General features: G+C 39.4%; 1 protein-coding gene across 2 annotated transcripts in view; it reads right to left on the reverse strand.

Annotated features, from left to right (window-relative positions):
* Window positions 1–1,774: 1,774 nt before the first annotated feature.
* LOC117292573 (RAD50-interacting protein 1-like) overlaps window positions 1,775–19,545 on the reverse strand; it is a 32,761-nt gene continuing 14,990 nt past the window's right edge. For both annotated transcript variants that reach the window (XM_033774679.1, XM_033774678.1), the window contains exons 13-14: window positions 13,721–13,839; window positions 1,775–2,856 (exon numbers count right to left, since the gene is read on the reverse strand). In XM_033774679.1, the coding sequence (XP_033630570.1) occupies window positions 2,643–2,856; window positions 13,721–13,839 (333 nt within the window). In that variant the 3' untranslated portion in view covers window positions 1,775–2,642. The remainder of the gene's footprint in view (window positions 2,857–13,720; window positions 13,840–19,545) is intronic.

Genomic DNA, 19,545 nt, shown 5'->3' on the forward strand with positions numbered 1-19,545 from the left:
TTTTTTTTTATTGCGATAACCAATCATGTACCCCAAATTAAAATCCAGGTTATGATTTACTCAACCCCGAACCAATATTGACACAAGTAAACTCGAGGAGTAATTGAAGAGTAAATTGGTGCTAGAAGTATATTCAAAGACGTTTTTAGTATTTGATAAAGGTTTGAGAGTTTCTGAGATAAGTAACGGTTTGGGCAAAGAGGAACTTGACAGTACTGTATTAAAAACAGTGTCAAACCTTCAAAAACCTTTCATATGTCATTCAAAAACTTTTACAAACCTGCAAAAACCTTTCACATTGCGCCCCCCCCCCCCCCCCCAAAAAAAAAAAAAAAGAAAAAAAAAAAAAACTTCCAACACTTTTCCATGTAATGAAAACATATCAAACCTTACAAACACCTTTCATAAAAAATGTGACTATCACTGCAGCTCAACATTCGGTTTCCTGAGGTTTCGGTTTCACAATTTAGTTTGATTGGATTCTTATGTTGGCCTTAACTTTAGGGCTAACTGCTTTCCATGAATACTAAACTGTGTAAACAACGATCCATACAAGAACCAGTGGGGTGTATAAGAAACTTTCTTTAAGCTTGGGTTTCAGTAAATGGCACTTTGAGCAGTTCAAATACAACTCTATAGCTCCTTCATTGAATAAGTGCAGTTCCAAGAATGGGTAACCTTTCTAATGTTTCCATAGGCAAACAAAAGATAGGCCTATTCAGTAGAACAGGGTTGCTAAAGTAAGATCATGAATCTTCAATACTGGTGGATAATGAATAAATTGTATGGCCACACACGTGTTTAGTTTAATTAGTGAGAGGGTGTTTAGTTTAATTAGTGAGAGGGTGTTTAGTTTAATTAGTGAGAGGGTGTTTAGTTTAATTAGTGAGAGGGTGTTTAGTTTAATTAGTGAGAGGGTGTTTAGTTTAATTAGTGAGAGGGTGTTTAGTTTAATTAGTGAGAGGGTGTTTAGTTTAATTAGTGAGAGGGTGTTTAGTTTAATTAGTGAGAGGGTGTTTAGTTTAATTAGTGAGAGGGTGTTTAGTTTAATTAGTGAGAGGGTGTTTAGTTTAATTAGTGAGAGGGTGTTTAGTTTAATTAGTGAGAGGGTGTTTAGTTTAATTAGTGAGAGGGTGTTTAGTTTAATTAGTGAGAGGGTGTTTAGTTTAATTAGTGAGAGGGTGTTTAGTTTAATTAGTGAGAGGGTGTTTAGTTTAATTAGTGAGAGGGTGTTTAGTTTAATTAGTGAGAGGGTGTTTAGTTTAATTAGTGAGAGGGTGTTTAGTTTAATTAGTGAGAGGGTGTTTAGTTTAATTAGTGAGAGGGTGTTTAGTTTAATTAGTGAGAGGGTGTTTAGTTTAATTAGTGAGAGGGTGTTTAGTTTAATTAGTGAGAGGGTGTTTAGTTTAATTAGTGAGAGGGTGTTTAGTTTAATTAGTGAGAGGGTGTTTAGTTTAATTAGTGAGAGGGTGTTTAGTTTAATTAGTGAGAGGGTGTTTAGTTTAATTAGTGAGAGGGTGTTTAGTTTAATTAGTGAGAGGGTGTTTAGTTTAATTAGTGAGAGGGTGTTTAGTTTAATTAGTGAGAGGGTGTTTAGTTTAATTAGTGAGAGGGTGTTTAGTTTAATTAGTGAGAGGGTGTTTAGTTTAATTAGTGAGAGGGTGTTTAGTTTAATTAGTGAGAGGGTGTTTAGTTTAATTAGTGAGAGGGTGTTTAGTTTAATTAGTGAGAGGGTGTTTAGTTTAATTAGTGAGAGGGTGTTTAGTTTAATTAGTGAGAGGGTGTTTAGTTTAATTAGTGAGAGGGTGTTTAGTTTAATTAGTGAGAGGGTGTTTAGTTTAATTAGTGAGAGGGGAGAGATGACAAAGGGAAGGTAATCAAAACTGGGAATTTGAGAAAGGCTGGAAAAGATACATGTATAGAAGCAGTTATGATTTATTGACATTCTAACTAATAGATGCAATTGAGTTGCAGTAAAAATCATTTTAAATGATTTAACAAACGCTCATTTTAACTTCACTTAATTGAATAAGACAAGAAAGCTATCTCTGTCTTTTTGGAGATGAGCAAACACAATTTTAACAAACAATAAAACCCTTTTATAATTGATATCTGGGAAACTCGGCCATAAAAACTTTCTTTAAATAAGTATGGACTGTTCACTTTGATTATTTTTTACTTATTAATGTGGGAGATTGTACACATACCATATTGAAGATACCACCAATGTGCGCAGCCACAATATCATGGGCACACGTTTTGTTTGTGTCCATTTTATAAACAACGGTTTGAAAACCACTGATGTAGCCGTTATATCATCAATCGCTGTGTCAATGATGAATAAAAAGTACTTGAGTTTGATCTGCAAAGAGTTACTCAATATTGAAGATACCACCAATGTGCGCAGCCACAATATCGTGGGTACACATTTTGTTTGTGTCCATTTTATAAACAACAGTTTGAAAACCACTGATGTAGCAGTTGTCTCCATGCTATTTATATCAGTCAACAATCGCTGTGTCAATGATGAATAAAAAGTACTTGAGTTTGATCTGTAACAAGTTACTCATTATTCATTAAGTGTCTTTGTAGCCATAAGTTTACCCATGGTTATGTCTGTACACCATTGATTCATCTGACTCCTACTTTGGCCAATCAGTGCGTAGATTGAGTATAATCTCAGCAACCTTTGGAGATAGTCGATAAACACCAATGTCTTTAAGAGCTACTTGTGGTGCAGGATCCTTGGAATGTTGGTCTATTGATTGCTTGGCATGTAGAGTTTGATATAGAAGCTCTCTAAGTAAGATGGCTGAACCTGTCTTGAGATTCAAGAGAATGCAAGATTCTTTCACTCTGCAAAGATAACAAGAAATAAGAAATACACTCATACAAATATTGACAACAATAATAGTGGCTTTTTATAAAGCACTCATATCCATCACTCAGTGAGGCTCAAGGTGCTTTAACATTCAGTATTTTCCAAGGAATAATGTGTAGCCAATCAAAGCCAATCTTTAGGATAAGTGCTTTGTTTTTTAAGGTGAATTACACAACACATGAGACCAACGACTTTGTCCAATTCAAAGTACACAGTAGCAATAATGGTTGAGTGTTTTGCTTAAGGATGCAAGTGTCACCACCCACAGTTTGCTATAAAGAAACCCCAGAGCTTGAGTCCATTGTTGTTATCCACTTGGCCACTTAAGACATAGTTCATTGTGACAACATCCAAAGTGAATATCTTGAACTGCAACAAAAATACTCTATTCTTTCCCACTGCTGAGATAAGACTAAGACAAATAAAATACTATATTTTTGAGTATGTTGTAATGATATTCCAAATTAAATATCTAAACATTTTTAACTGCAACAATATTGTATACATGTATGTGGTTCAAACCTATTTTGTAATGATGCTTCAATTGGAATGTCTACTTTGTAGAGGGAAACTTTACAGGATTAAGAATGTGGGGCACTACATTAAAGGGATATTATAAAGCAACGAAGCCTTAATTGCTCAAATTAAACCATTGCTTCTGAGTGGCAGATGTAAACCTTGTTTTCCTTTCAAAGTTTTGATTGGTTTGAAGCTTTGCATAGGAATGAATTGAGTGGGTTTAGGAGTAACAACCATGTGATTTAATTATATTTAGGAGAAAAGTATGTTAATTGTATTGAACTTCAAATTTAAACCAAAAGAACAATCCTTGCAGGAATCAACTACTTATTTGTTTTTCAACCTTACACTGATGTAATGTAAGCACTGCAGACTCAATACTTTCCAGATTTCTGATGAAAAATCCACAAGTTATTCACAAGGGTGGGATTCGAACCCGTGACCTTTGCATTGCTAGAGCATATGTCTTACCAGTAGACCACAAAGCTAGCAGGGGATTCGAACCCATGACCTTAGCATTGCTAGAGCATATGTCTTACCAGTAGACCACCATGCTAGCAGGGGATTCAAACCCATGACCTTAGCATTGCTAGAGCATATGTCTTACCAGTAGACCACCATGCTAGCAGGGGATTCGAACCCATGACCTTAGCATTGCTAGAGCATATGTCTTACCAGTAGACCACCAAGCTAGCAGGGGATTCAAACCCATGACCTTAGCATTGCTAGAGCATATGTCTTACCAGTAGACCACCAAGCTAGAAGGGGATTCGAACCCATGACCTTAGCATTGCTAGAGCATATGTCTTACCAGTAGACCACCAAGCTAGCAGGGGATTCAAACCCATGACCTTTGCATTGCTAGAGCATATGTCTAAACAGTAGACCACCGAGCTAGCTCAGTGGATACAGATGCCATTAGAATCTCATGTGTTAGCAGTTGGTTGCATTGAATAAAAAGGAATTTTTAAGGTCAAAACCAAATGATATTCTTTATCCCCGACGACGAAACAAGACCATCTATGAACATAGACATGTAGCTGTGAAAGGAATTTGATTAGCCATCTGGATAAAATGGATAACGTTTTCACTAGTTAAGTGTTTCAACCAAAGCATTTGGGCAATGGAATATCACACATTCATGAGATGGTTAAATCACTGCATACTGAAAACATTATGGGTGAAACCAATATGGGTGAAACCAATATGACTGAAACCAGTATGGGTGAAACCATTATGGCTGAAACCATTATGACTGAAACCAGTAAGACTGAAACCAGTATGACTGAAACCAGTATGACTGAAACCAGTATGACTGAAACCAGTATGACTGAAACCAGTATGACTGAAACCAGTATGACTGAAACCAGTATGACTGAAACCAGTATGACTGAAACCAGTATGACTGAAACCATTATGACTGAAACCAGTATGACTGAAACCATTATGACTGAAACCAATATGACTGAAACCAATATGACTGAAACCAGTATGACTGAAACCAGTATGACTGAAACCAGTATGACTGAAACCAGTATGACTGAAACCAGTATGACTGAAACCAGTATGACTGAAACCAGTATGACTGAAACCAGTATGACTGAAACCAGTATGACTGAAACCAGTATGACTGAAACCATTATGACTGAAACCAGTATGACTGAAACCAGTATGACTGAAACCAATATGGCTGAAACCAGTATGACTGAAACCAATATGACTGAAACCAGTATGACTGAAACCAGTATGACTGAAACCAATATGGGTGAAACCATTATGGGTGAAACCAATATGACTGAAACCAGTATGACTGAAACCAGTATGACTGAAACCATTATGACTGAAACCAGTATGACTGAAACCAGTATGACTGAAACCAATATGGGTGAAACCATTATGGCTGAAACCAGTATGACTGAAACCAGTATGACTGAAACCATTATGACTGAAACCAGTATGACTGAAACCAGTATGACTGAAACCAGTATGACTGAAACCAGTATGACTGAAACCAGTATGACTGAAACCAGTATGACTGAAACCAGTATGACTGAAACCATTATGGCTGAAACCAGTATGACTGAAACCAGTATGACTGAAACCATTATGACTGAAACCAGTATGACTGAAACCAGTATGACTGAAACCAGTATGACTGAAACCAGTATGACTGAAACCAGTATGACTGAAACCAGTATGACTGAAACCAGTATGACTGAAACCAGTATGACTGAAACCATTATGGCTGAAACCAGTATGACTGAAACCAGTATGACTGAAACCAGTATGACTGAAACCAGTATGACTGAAACCAGTATGACTGAAACCAGTATGACTGAAACCATTATGACTGAAACCAGTATGACTGAAACCAGTATGACTGAAACCAGTATGACTGAAACCAGTATGACTGAAACCAATATGGGTGAAACCAGTATGACTGAAACCAGTATGACTGAAACCAATATGGGTGAAACCATTATGGCTGAAACCAGTATGACTGAAACCAGTATGACTGAAACCAGTATGACTGAAACCAGTATGACTGAAACCAGTATGACTGAAACCATTATGACTGAAACCAGTATGACTGAAACCAGTATGACTGAAACCAGTATGACTGAAACCAGTATGACTGAAACCAGTATGACTGAAACCAGTATGACTGAAACCAGTATGACTGAAACCAGTATGACTGAAACCAGTATGACTGAAACCAGTATGACTGAAACCATTATGGCTGAAACCAATATGGGTGAAACCATTATGGCTGAAACCAGTATGACTGAAACCAGTATGACTGAAACCAGTATGACTGAAACCAATATGGGTGAAACCAGTATGACTGAAACCAGTATGACTGAAACCAATATGACTGAAACCAGTATGACTGAAACCATTATGACTGAAACCAGTATGACTGAAACCAGTATGACTGAAACCAGTATGACTGAAACCAGTATGACTGAAACCAGTATGACTGAAACCAGTATGACTGAAACCAGTATGAGTGAAACCAGTATGACTGAAACCAGTATGACTGAAACCAGTATGACTGAAACCATTATGACTGAAACCAGTATGACTGAAACCAGTATGACTGAAACCAATATGACTGAAACCAGTATGACTGAAACCAGTATGACTGAAACCAGTATGACTGAAACCAGTATGACTGAAACCAGTATGACTGAAACCAGTATGACTGAAACCAGTATGACTGAAACCAGTATGACTGAAACCAGTATGACTGAAACCAGTATGACTGAAACCAGTATGACTGAAACCAGTATGACTGAAACCAGTATGGCTGAAACCAGTATGACTGAAACCAGTATGACTGAAACCAGTATGACTGAAACCAGTATGACTGAAACCATTATGACTGAAACCAGTATGACTGAAACCAGTATGACTGAAACCAGTATGACTGAAACCAGTATGACTGAAACCAGTATGACTGAAACCAGTATGGCTGAAACCAGTATGACTGAAACCAGTATGGCTGAAACCAGTATGACTGAAACCAGTATGACTGAAACCAGTATGACTGAAACCAGTATGACTGAAACCAGTATGACTGAAACCAGTATGACTGAAACCATTATGACTGAAACCAGTATGACTGAAACCAGTATGACTGAAACCATTATGACTGAAACCAGTATGACTGAAACCAGTATGACTGAAACCAGTATGACTGAAACCAGTATGACTGAAACCAGTATGACTGAAACCAGTATGACTGAAACCAATATGACTGAAACCAGTATGACTGAAACCAGTATGACTGAAACCAGTATGACTGAAACCAGTATGACTGAAACCAGTATGACTGAAACCAGTATGACTGAAACCAGTATGACTGAAACCAGTATGACTGAAACCAGTATGACTGAAACCAGTATGACTGAAACCAGTATGACTGAAACCAGTATGACTGAAACCAGTATGACTGAAACCAGTATGACTGAAACCATTATGACTGAAACCAATGCAGCTGTGAAACCAATCCTGCTGTGCTAACAAGACCAGTTCTACATCAGCTTGACTTTTACAATATTGATTTCTTTAAAGGTTGCACCAAAATTGGAAACTAAGCAATCTTTTTAGAGACTACTGTGTGTGATGGAGGTATAAATGAGTAGCTCCAGAATGCTGGTAATGTCATGGTCTCATGAGCAACTGTCTTGGGAATTAAGTTAGGAGAATGAGCTGAGTTTACTCTTGACAACCATTGATTTACATTCATTTTATCGTCTTTCTTAAAAGCCTTTTGCTAAACTCAACTCACATTTGATCTCCCTGCCATACTCAACATTCACCACTTACAATAAATGTTGCAAGAATAATTGTATTTTGATCCATGCATGTAGGCCTGTATTTTTCAATAAAGTAACTATTACTAGTAAGATTTACCAGCACCTGATTTAGTCACAACGAAAAAATTAAAGGCACTTGTGCTGACAGCCCATAGGATTATGTGTTTAAAAGGGTTTCCTGAGTAAGCAGAGCCATGTAATTGGGTCCAGTTTTGATAACTGTCTCATTCATCACCAAAACATTGATTGAATGCATCACATAGTTATGTACTATTAATTTATGCAAGTTTGTTTCTTGTTAGTAACATTTTAGATATAATATGCCTTCCAAAAAAGCTTATCAACCAAGACAAACAAAGTTATTTCTTTAAAGTCACTGGACACTACTGATAATTGTCAAAGACCAGTCTTCCCACTTGGTGTTCTTCAACATATGCATAAAATAACAAACCTGTGAAAATTGAACTCAATTGGTCGTCTAAGTTGTGAGATTATAATGGAAGAAAAAAACACCCTTGTCTAATGAAGTTGTGTGCTTTCAGATGCTTGACCTAAAAACCTAATTCTGAGGTCTAAAAATAATATTCTTGGAAAAATACTTCTTTCGCAAAAACTTTGTAACTTCAGAGGGAGCTGTTTTTTTTACAATGTTTTATACTATAACCATCTCCCCATTACTCGTTTCCAAGTGAGGTTTTTTGCTAATAATTATTTTGAGGAATTACCAATAGTGTCCACTGCCTTTAACAAAATGAGACATTTTTTACTATGAGGCATATTTACGCCCGACTTTAGTAAAACCTTTTTCAGTCAGCTCAAGTTATCTATAAATAAATCATGTCCTTAGATTTACTTCATTGATAGAGGACACTGTTCGAGAAGTACTTTGGAATCTATAACTCAGGGATTACAAATTCCATCATTTGAACAAACATGTATCTCTTAAGAATTGGGTCTTTGTTTCTGTTGTTTGTCAGCCATGACTCCTACTCATGCGAACAAAAAACATTTCTGCATGTATACATTAACTCAACATGGCAATTCATACTGTAGCTAGCTAGAAGTGCCTCTACAAATTGTCTTAATTTTTTATTTAGTGAAGCCCCAACAATTATTGTCATGTTGGCGCCTTGTTGTCTGGCGTCAGTCTCTCCACTGAATAAGTCAGTACTTAAGATGTACAAGTTATTCCAAAGATTGTTGTCCTAAGCATGTATCCTTGGGGTAGAAATGAATCCAAGATAATTATGTAAATTGTGTTTCTTAGTTTATATCTACAAAGAAGATAAGAATGAGCAAACTGAATCCCACATAGTTACCTGCCAAAGTACAAGTGCCCTAATAAGATCAAGTGAACTATAAATAGGAGACAAGCAGAGTATAGGCCTTCTGTTTGCAACGTGGAGACCACTTGGCTCCAACCACACTCCTCCAGAAGAGATTTCACCCAGGGATGAACTGGCAAGTTTACTATTTATAGTTCATTCTTATCTTATTTTCCACACCATGCAAAGATTCATACACCACGTAAGTGCCCACTTAACACTTTACACATGCAAGAATTGAAAAACCACAAGCAAAAAGAAAGAAAAGACCCAACATTTTTAAAACCCTTTTCTGCGGAAAAGCACCATCTGACTTAGAATTAATTTTATCAATACATAGTACAGTACATGTATGTAAAGGAAAAGTTTGATATAGACAAAGCAAAGTATGCATTGGTATAGTTCCAACATATGTTCAATAGATGGATATATTAATACAATTTTAATGTTGATAAAGAATCTGAATTCACGAAGGGAGTTAAAGTACAAGTAATAGGGCAGCAGGACAGCTGGTCAACTAAAGGGCACCTGTAGTAAACATTTATCTTTTGATGAGCTTTACTTCATAATGTATGATAACAAATTTACATCAATATTTTGTAAATTGAGTTGAAAGTGAATTTCTGTAGACATTTAAAGCCATTGGACCCTTTCAGTCAACAGTATTGTCCAAGGCCCACACTTCGTGTATCACAACTTCTATATATAATAACAAACCTGTGAAAATTTAGGCCCAATCGGTCATCGGAGTCGGGAGAAAATAACGGGAAAACCCACTCTTGTTTCCGCACATTTTGCCGTGTCATGACAAGTGTTTAAAATAAATCTGTAATTCTCGATATCGAGAATTGATATTGTTTTAATGTTTTCTCTAAAAGTAAAGCATTTCATGGAATAATATTTCAACTTTCTCCATAACCTTCTGTAAACCCTGTAAGTTATTTGTAAATCTGTGAACTTTAAAAAAAAAATCTGTACTGAAAGTGTCCAATGGCTTTAAAGAAAATCTTTTCTGCACAACTGAGGCCGTTGTTGCAGTGATGTTATTTCTGGGTGACTTTTTCTAGGTGAAATTGTGAACCCCAAATTTGCGATGAGTGTGAAAACAAGTTTGTAATTGGTGTACTGGCATGAACTTACAGTCCCTTACACACTAACAAATCACTAATGAAAAAGAAAGTTTACAACAGCGGAATAACCCCAATTCCATCCACTTTTTGTGCAAAATTTAATTGCAACAATGAGACTTCTCGCTGACATGACATATTATGGAAATATTCTTCAGCACAAACATAAGTTTTGCACCAGAATCACCTTAAAAATGGCAAAACGAAAGTTTAAGGTGCATCTCTAATGAATGCAATTTTGTTTTACATTTCATGAAATGATAGATGTTGCGTAGGGGATAAAGAATATTAATTTTGGTTTGACCCTTAACACCCTTCTGTGTTAGCACTGTATACATGTACTTAACACTTTCCCTGAATCCTGTCAACAAAAATCACGTAGGCAAATAACTCGGGAATTAAATGAAATGCTTAAACAAATACATGAACAAGTCACATACATACTGTATAATGTGCATTTTAGCTACATGGTTAAACTCGATTGGCCTTGCCTCGTGCCTCCTTGTCTTAAACCACCTCAGGTGGAAATTACCCTGAAGGAGCGTTGTCATGGTGACTTTGATGTCAAGATAAAGTTCAGATCACTTAGCAGGAGCCCTAGAATGGCTTTATCTCAAGGTCAACTCTCATTGTTTGGTTAACATGTCACCTGGTTATTATGATGCAATAAATTCTGCTTGTTTGTCTCTCCTGCCCTTTTTTTCCACAAAGGTTAGATTAATTTAAGGCACTGGACACTTTTAGTAATTGTCAAAGACCAGTATTCTCACTTGGTTTATCCCAACATATGCATTAAATAACAAATCTGTGAAAACTTGCACTCAATTGGTCATCGAGGTTGCAAGAAAATATTGGGGGAAAAAAACCACCCTTTTGCCAAAATGTATGTGCTTTCTGATGCATAATAAAAGGCTTCAGGCCTGAAGTCTTTTAATATTTGACTGAGCAATTACCTCTTCCTAAAAAAAATACATTACATCTGGGGGAGCCGTTTCTAATAATGTTTTATTACTATCAACAGCTCAAACATGTTGCGACTTGTCTGCATTCAAGTTTGAAATGTCATTTCATCAAATAAATGCTTGTTCAATTTGTTTAACAGTGTTTAATTCAATTTTGAAACATAGAATTTATTGAAGGATACAATTACAACAGAAAGTGGAGAAGGAAATCTCAGCAGATTCCGAGAATGGAACAGAAAGAACACAAAGCAGACAATACACAACACCTTCACTGTGATACATTTATCCTGATTTCATACTCTACATGACAAATCCTGACTAATCTTGATTGTGCTAATTTGAAAGACATCTGTATTTGCCCTTCTGTTTACACACCTATGTTTCAACATCCCTCTGTTTGACATGGCTGGTGTGGTTTCCTATTCCTAATAATAATAATAATACACGGTTTTTATATAGCGCTTTTTCACGGGGTGTCTCAAAGCGCTTTTGACATTATTACCCCTGGTCACTGGGCCTTAAATCATTCCTTAAACCATCTCAGCTCCCTGAGGAGTATACAGCCTGTGCGACAATTATATGCACTACATGGCTAAACCAATCACAAGAACCATCTCTGCCCTCACAGGTACCCTAACCCTAGCTCTAGCATGTAAATCATTTATAATGGGGATTGTTGGAACATAGTGGTGTGGGAACTTTATAGTGGTTTTTGAAACATGGAATTTTTGTTAACACAGGGGTGTCATCATATAGAGCAGACACAACCCTTACAGTACATGTGTACATTTAGACCAGCAGCTTCTTGTATATCTTGACAAAAAATATTAGGGAGGCTAACAACATAGGGCCTGATAGTCAGTTGGCATAGTGCTGACACGTTGATCCAAAGGTTGCAGTTTAAAGTCAATTTGTTTTTGTTCAACCAAAAATTATTTTACAAAAATCAGTAGTTAGTTGTTCTCTGTCTTAACATTACTTTGTAGTCTTAAAGTCCACTCTATAAAATCTGTTAGGGACTCAAGTTATCAAAGTTAATGAGTAATCTACATGTATCTAGGTTTTAGATTCACAACCTAAGGTCCAGCTAGACAGTATTCAAGCACAATACTTGATCACAACAAATATACTTCCAACAGTAAATAGACAGAAGAGAATTCTGTGCCGTATTGCAAATACAAAATATGCCTCAAATCTTGGAACCATTTAACTGTCAATTTCTGTCAAAAGATGAATTGACTTATAGCAGTGTGTATATATGGAGATGGCTCTATGCACACCAAGTCATGATGAAACTTGCTGTTTTATTTGCAGTTGATTATGGAATCGTGTACGAGGGTAGTCGACCGTACGTTGTACATCAAGTAAGACTCATAGTTCTGATCCATGAATTGTGAAAATAAAGGCAGGCAACAAACCCCTGGTTTAGCTTTAATGACAATGACAGCTGGTGCTGTGATTAATGTCACGAGGTTGGGTACCAGATGATAGAGGTATTTAAATCTCTATAATTTTCCAGAATGGTGTGCTTATTTTTGGTACCTATGGAAACCAAAGACAAAGCACAAAAGGTAAATAAGCGGTCTGCGTATAGGGGAATTCTAAAGACTGGGGTGCTCCATACGGAGATTTGTGTACAAAGTCTATGGGAAACTGTCAAGTGCAGGAACATAGGAAAAACAGAAGAATCCTCCACAAAGATGCATTTTTTGAAAATGTTTGTCTGTCTGTACACTGTGTGCCTGTGTGTTATTGGAACTCATTACTGAATTCACTGCAGGAAGAAGATATTAATTTCATCTTCAACCACCCAAAATAATGAACAAAATACGTTTTGAGATTGTTTCACTGTTGTTACAGTACATGTATATGGGCCATGCATTACTGCATGTAGTCCAAACAAAAGCCATTACAGACAACGATGCATTGTTTTCACTGTTTTAATTGCATTGCTCTGATTAGATCTTTCTGTTTCCAACCAATACAAGCTTGATAATGAAGGGTAAATCTAGATAATTTAGTTGTTTAATAATACCTTAAAAGGATAATAATCTTCTTCTTTTTTTCTTGTCAATAAAAGAAAAAAATGTACTTGATGGTTTGACTGACAAACACCTGCTGTTTGTTAATTATTCACTACAACCAATCATTCACCCTGTTGACATTGGAAAGCCTTGCCAGAAGCTTGTTTACATTCTAGATCCTTATTCAGTTCAGATGCCTAAATCTCTCAAATCATTCTAGCCTCCAGTCTTATTCAGTAAGATCCCACCTCATCAAGTTGGATTTACTGTCAGGATAAAACATTGGACTATGGAAACTAACAAAGTACAAAACAGTTTGTTTATCATGGAGATGATGCAGATGGAATTGGTATACATACTATCCCGTTTGTCCCCATTACAACTGATTCACCCAATCAGTGTATCAAGTACCATCAAATAGAAGGAATTCACCAACATCAAACTAACTCTCCCAATCAACACGACCAACAAATTAAAAACCACCAAAGCAAAGAAACAAAAAGAAAAACAAGCATCATATTCCTTGTATTATATCAAATATATGAAAGATTATCACTTACTCTTTGAAGAAGTTGTCTGGGCGTTGAGTGAAGTCTCCGAATTGAGGGAATATTCCTCGAATCATATCAAACTGAAGTTGGGCAGCTCCTCCTTCATTAAACTGACTGGCAAGAATTACCTACAAACAACAGACAGACATTTAATTTGAGCTACTTCAAGCATGGTGTTCATCTCAAAGCCGGTTTTGTTGTTGCAGACATTAAGCCCTTTTCACATTACTCTATTCCCCTGGGTTGCCCCCCTGGGTTGCCCCCCCTGGGGAATAACGACCAGCCTTTTTGCATTTTGGCCACTTTACCCCAAGTCTGCCCAGGGAATAGGCTTCCTCGCTGCAGAGTAGGGGTAAGCGGTAAAACCCTGCGATAAAGTGCAACCCTAACCATGTGGAATAGGGGCACAATAGGGGATACAGTGCAGTGGCTGCACTTAAACATTGCAAGCAATTGTGAAAGAAGATAATATACAATAAGTTTGATCACTCTTCCACACCATGATAAAGGTCATCTGGTGATTCTTCCTGGTGAGCCTAGGTGAGGGGTGCAACGTAACCAAACTGAGAAGGCAATTAGTCAGGACTCTTTTTTGCTACTTCACAGAATAACTGATAGTTATGATTACTGTGGTACACAGGAGACATGACAACAAAACAGAAACAGTCACGGCAATTGACAAACATCTCGATTGTTTCTTTAAAAGTGACCATTTAGTTTACATGTTTGTGTCTAAACCATATCCTAACTACATGTAATCAACATATTATCCCAATGAAACATTTTTATAAAATGTTTCTCAAAGTAACGTTGACCGCACGGAAACAAATCATTAGCTTGTGGTACAACATTGTTAAACTGAACCAATCATCTGGTATTCTTTTGAGCATGACCCTGGTGTAAATCATGATGCACTGATGAGATTACACAATTCTTCTTATAACACCCCATACAAATATTCTGCCTTTTCATTGGTTTAGAGCACGTCCCACGATATGTCCTAGTTTTACTAGACGGTGGCCGTGTGATAGTGCATCAATTGCAGTGTGATAGTCCAACGACTATCACACGGCAGGCAGTAACCAGACGTCTTTTTACCCACCTCGAATCCAATCAGTTGTGCATCTGTGTATAAAAGCGCGTACGAACGTTACGTGTACGAAGATCATAAATAGTCTGTTGGGGTGTTATTAAACAAATATTGACTGCTTTAACTCGTGCTCTTGCACCTCGGGAAAATAGAACGCTCCTGGGGATCACCATATCACTCAGGCAGTCAATATTTGTATAAAAGACCTTATGCATTGGCGCCATCAAGCTGCCATCTTAGAGGTAAAACGATGACGAAACAATCAAAACACAAAGACTTGTACACGCGGGGCACAGGTTTGGCCAATGAACGGCAGTTTTTCGACCTCTAGGTGAGGGCGCCCTACTGAAATGACATCATGTGAGTGAGTGAGTGCGCCACCAGCAGCCCCTCGCGATTGGTCTCCGCAAATTCTCAATTTTCTCCGTATTTTGGTGGTGTATCTAAGCATCAACACCCCAGAAAGCAGAGTGACCGGTAGTGGACTTTATCAAGCATTGTGGCAGGCAAGTAAAAACCCTTGATTATTATCAAGCAAGAACTATCAATTGTATTACTGTCACTGCCACTATGATTCCGCCATGACACACCACTTGGGCTACTACCTGCTTCTTGTGTATGCTACCTGTACATGTACATGTGTACACATCTCTTCAATGTGCCCACCCATGAATTATCACTCATCCCAGCAGTTGCTGCGGTACAGCTGCAGCATGCTTAGGGAAATACGATCCACCATGTCTCCTCAAAAACTGAAACTACCCGACAATGTGTATAACTATACCCTGAGTCTTGGTATTGCCAAACGACGTCGTATCCATAGGGGCTGTAGGGGCGGGGAGCACAAACAACGACATTTGAATGCATCTTCTAGTTCACTTGCTATATTACCCAGTAACAATTCTCTCATGACAACTGTGGGTTTGATGAATTGTCAATCGGCATGTAACAAGGCTGATATCATCAAGGACTACATTCAAGATCACAACATAGACATAATTGCCCTAACTGAAACATGGATTAAACCAAATGATGACATATCTCCCGCTCAAGTCACCCCCAGAGGTTTCAAGCTTGTTCACGCCCCCAGAAAGGCAAGGAAAGGTGGTGGTGTGGCCCTACTATACAAATCTGGACTTATGGCGTCCGTTGCTAAGCAAAGACATGACAACCAGACACCATCTCACAGTTCTTTTGAACACGTTGAAGTCGACATTACCGTTAACAACCAACACTTGCGTCTCATTGTACTTTATCGACCACCTCCATCAGCAAAGAATAGAGCCCCATTCAGTGTGTTCAGTGCGGAATTCACAGAACTTCTTCGATTATCTTAGGAGACTTCAACATTCATTGGGACAAAAACACTAACGAGTCAAGAGTACTGAGTGATCTCCTTATGCAATACGATCTGCAACAATTGGTAGATTTTGATACACACAAGTCCAGTCACATTATTGACTTTGTCATTACCCGCCGATCAGACTCTCTTATTCAATTGGTATCAGCTTCCGAGTTTGTTTCTGACCACTGTGCAGTCACTTGCATCATGAACCTTTGGAAACCCGAGTACACGAAAAGCCTACTCCACTACTGCAAAGTCAACTCCATTGATTTGAACAAGTTTGCTGATGACGTCATCACATCTCCCCTCAGCACAGCTCCAGCGTCGACGGTTAGCGCTCTCGCCAATCAGTATAACAGTGTGCTCAGTCAGCTGATCAATTCCCATGCACCTGTGAAGACACGCTACATTGTTGATCGGCCTGCTGTCCCCTGGTATAATGAGCTTATCAATTCCCATGCACCTGTGAAGACGCGCTACATTGTTGATCGGCCTACTGTCCCCTGGTATAATGAGCTTATCAATTCCCATGCACCTGTGAAGACACGCTACATTGTTGATCGGCCTACTGTCCCCTGGTATAATGAGCTTATCAATTCCCATGCACCTGTTAAGACGCGCTACATTGTTGATCGGCCTGCTGTCCCCTGGTATAATGAGCTGATCAATTCCCATGCACCTGTTAAGACGCGCTACATTGTTGATCGGCCTGCTGTCCCCTGGTATAATGAGCTGATCAATTCCCATGCACCTGTGAAGACGCGCTACATTGTTGATCGGCCTGCGCTCCCCTGGTATAATGAGCTGATCAATTCCCATGCACCTGTTAAGACGCGCTACATTGTTGATCGGCCTGCTGTCCCCTGGTATAATGAGCTGATCAATTCCCATGCACCTGTGAAGACACGCTACATTGTTGATCGGCCTGCGCTCCCCTGGTATAATGAACGGCCTGCGCTCCCCTGGTATAATGAACGGCCTGCGCTCCCCTGGTATAATGATCGGCCTGCGCTCCCCTGGTATAATGAACGGCCTGCGCTCCCCTGGTATAATGATCGGCCTGCGCTCCCCTGGTATAATGAACGGCCTGCGCTCCCCTGGTATAATGATCGGCCTGCGCTCCCCTGGTATAATGAACGGCCTGCGCTCCCCTGGTATAATGAACGGCCTGCGCTCCCCTGGTATAATGAACGGCCTGCTGTCCCCTGGTATAATGAACGGCCTGCTGTCCCCTGGTATAATGAACGGCCTGCTGTCCCCTGGTATAATGAGCTTATCAATTCCCATGCACCTGTGAAGACACGCTACATTGTTGATCGGCCTACTGTCCCCTGGTATAATGAGCTTATCAATTCCCATGCACCTGTGAAGACACGCTATATTGTTGATCGGCCTGCGCTCCCCTGGTATAATGAGCTTATCAATTCCCATGCACCTGTGAAGACACGCTACATTGTTGATCGGCCTGCGCTCCCCTGGTATAATGAGCTGATCAATTCCCATGCACCTGTGAAGACGCGCTACATTGTTGATCGGCCTGCTGTCCCCTGGTATAATGAACGGCCTGCTGTCCCCTGGTATAATGAACGGCCTGCTGTCCCCTGGTATAATGAGCTTATCAATTCCCATGCACCTGTGAAGACACGCTACATTGTTGATCGGCCTACTGTCCCCTGGTATAATGAGCTTATCAAGTCACATGCACCTGTGAAGACACGCTACATTGTTGATCGGCCTGCGCTCCCCTGGTATAATGAGCTTATCAATTCCCATGCACCTGTGAAGACACGCTACATTGTTGATCGGCCTGCGCTCCCCTGGTATAATGAGCTGATCAATTCCCATGCACCTGTGAAGACGCGCTACATTGTTGATTGGCCTACTGTCCCCTGGTATAATGAGCTGATCAATTCCCATGCACCTGTGAAGACACGCTACATTGTTGATCGGCCTACTGTCCCCTGGTATAATGAGCTTATCAATTCCCATGCACCTGTGAAGACACGCTACATTGTTGATCGGCCTGCTGTCCCCTGGTATAATGAGCTGATCAATTCCCATGCACCTGTGAAGACACGCTACATTGTTGATCGGCCTGCGCTCCCCTGGTATAATGAGCTGATCAATTCCCATGCACCTGTGAAGACACGCTACATTGTTGATCGGCCTACTGTCCCCTGGTATAATGAGCTGATCAATTCCCATGCACCTGTGAAGACACGCTACATTGTTGATCGGCCTGCTGTCCCCTGGTATAATGAACGGCCTGCTGTCCCCTGGTATAATGAGCTTATCACACTTGAAAAGCGTTGACGCACTAACTAGAGAGGAGGTAGCGGAAATCCAGGCTTGTAATTGATCATGACATTTTCAAAACAAAGCGTGGCAGATGTAAACTCATCTGCGCTGAAGCCAAGTCTAGTTATTACCGCGAGAAAATACAAGACTGTGAAGGTAACCAAAAGGCTCTCTTTGAAAAAACAAATCACCTCATGCACAGGAAAACAACCCACAAGCTTCCTACTGACACGCATCCGAGGGAACTAGTGAGCAGATTTTCAGCTTATTTCACTAGCAAAGTTGATCAGATGAGAAGTGACCTGGTTTCAAATCAAACAGGCCCCATACCCTCACCTATCACAGTTAGCAGTAGCTCTGACCCAACCCCACCACCGAGTCCAATCCTCGAAACCCTGAGACCTTCTTCGGAGGACGAGATCGCCAAGATTATCAAGAGATCTCCTCCCAAGTCATGCCCACTGGACCCTCTACCGACATTGCTGGTTAAGAACTTGAACAACTCATTGGTAGTCCCAATAACCGGGCTGATCAACATGTCTCTCGAAAGTGGCCAGTTCCCAGACAGCTTCAAAACTGCTTCGATCAACCCAGTAATCAAGAAAGAATCTTTGGACTGTAATGACTTAAAGAACTATCGTCCTATATCTAATTTGTCCTTTGTGTCAAAGGTCACTTAGAAGGTCGTTGCTGCAAGACTAAACGCACACTTGTTAGAAAACCAGCTGCGCGAAAGTCACCAATCTGCGTACCGTAAGTTTCATTGTGTGGAAACGGCCCTTCTTAAAGTCCACAATGACATCATGTGCGCAGTCGACAGCAAAAAGGCTGTACTGATGATCTTGCTCGACCTCTCAGCGGCCTACGATACAATTGACCACGATGTTCTCATCCAGAGACTGCATTCTAATTTTGGTATTGGGGGCACAGCTTTAAACTGGATCAAATCCTACCTACATAACCGTTCTCAACTACATGTAGTTCAAATTCAAGGGGAATCATCACCGGAGGCCAAAGTATACTATGGAGTCCCGCAGGGCTCTGTCCTAGGTCCCGTTCTTTTCACCCTATATACATCGCCACTTGGTCAAATTGCTAGGA

The sequence above is a fragment of the Asterias rubens genome, chromosome 7, assembly GCF_902459465.1.
Source record: "Asterias rubens chromosome 7, eAstRub1.3, whole genome shotgun sequence".
NCBI lineage: Eukaryota > Metazoa > Echinodermata > Asteroidea > Forcipulatida > Asteriidae > Asterias > Asterias rubens.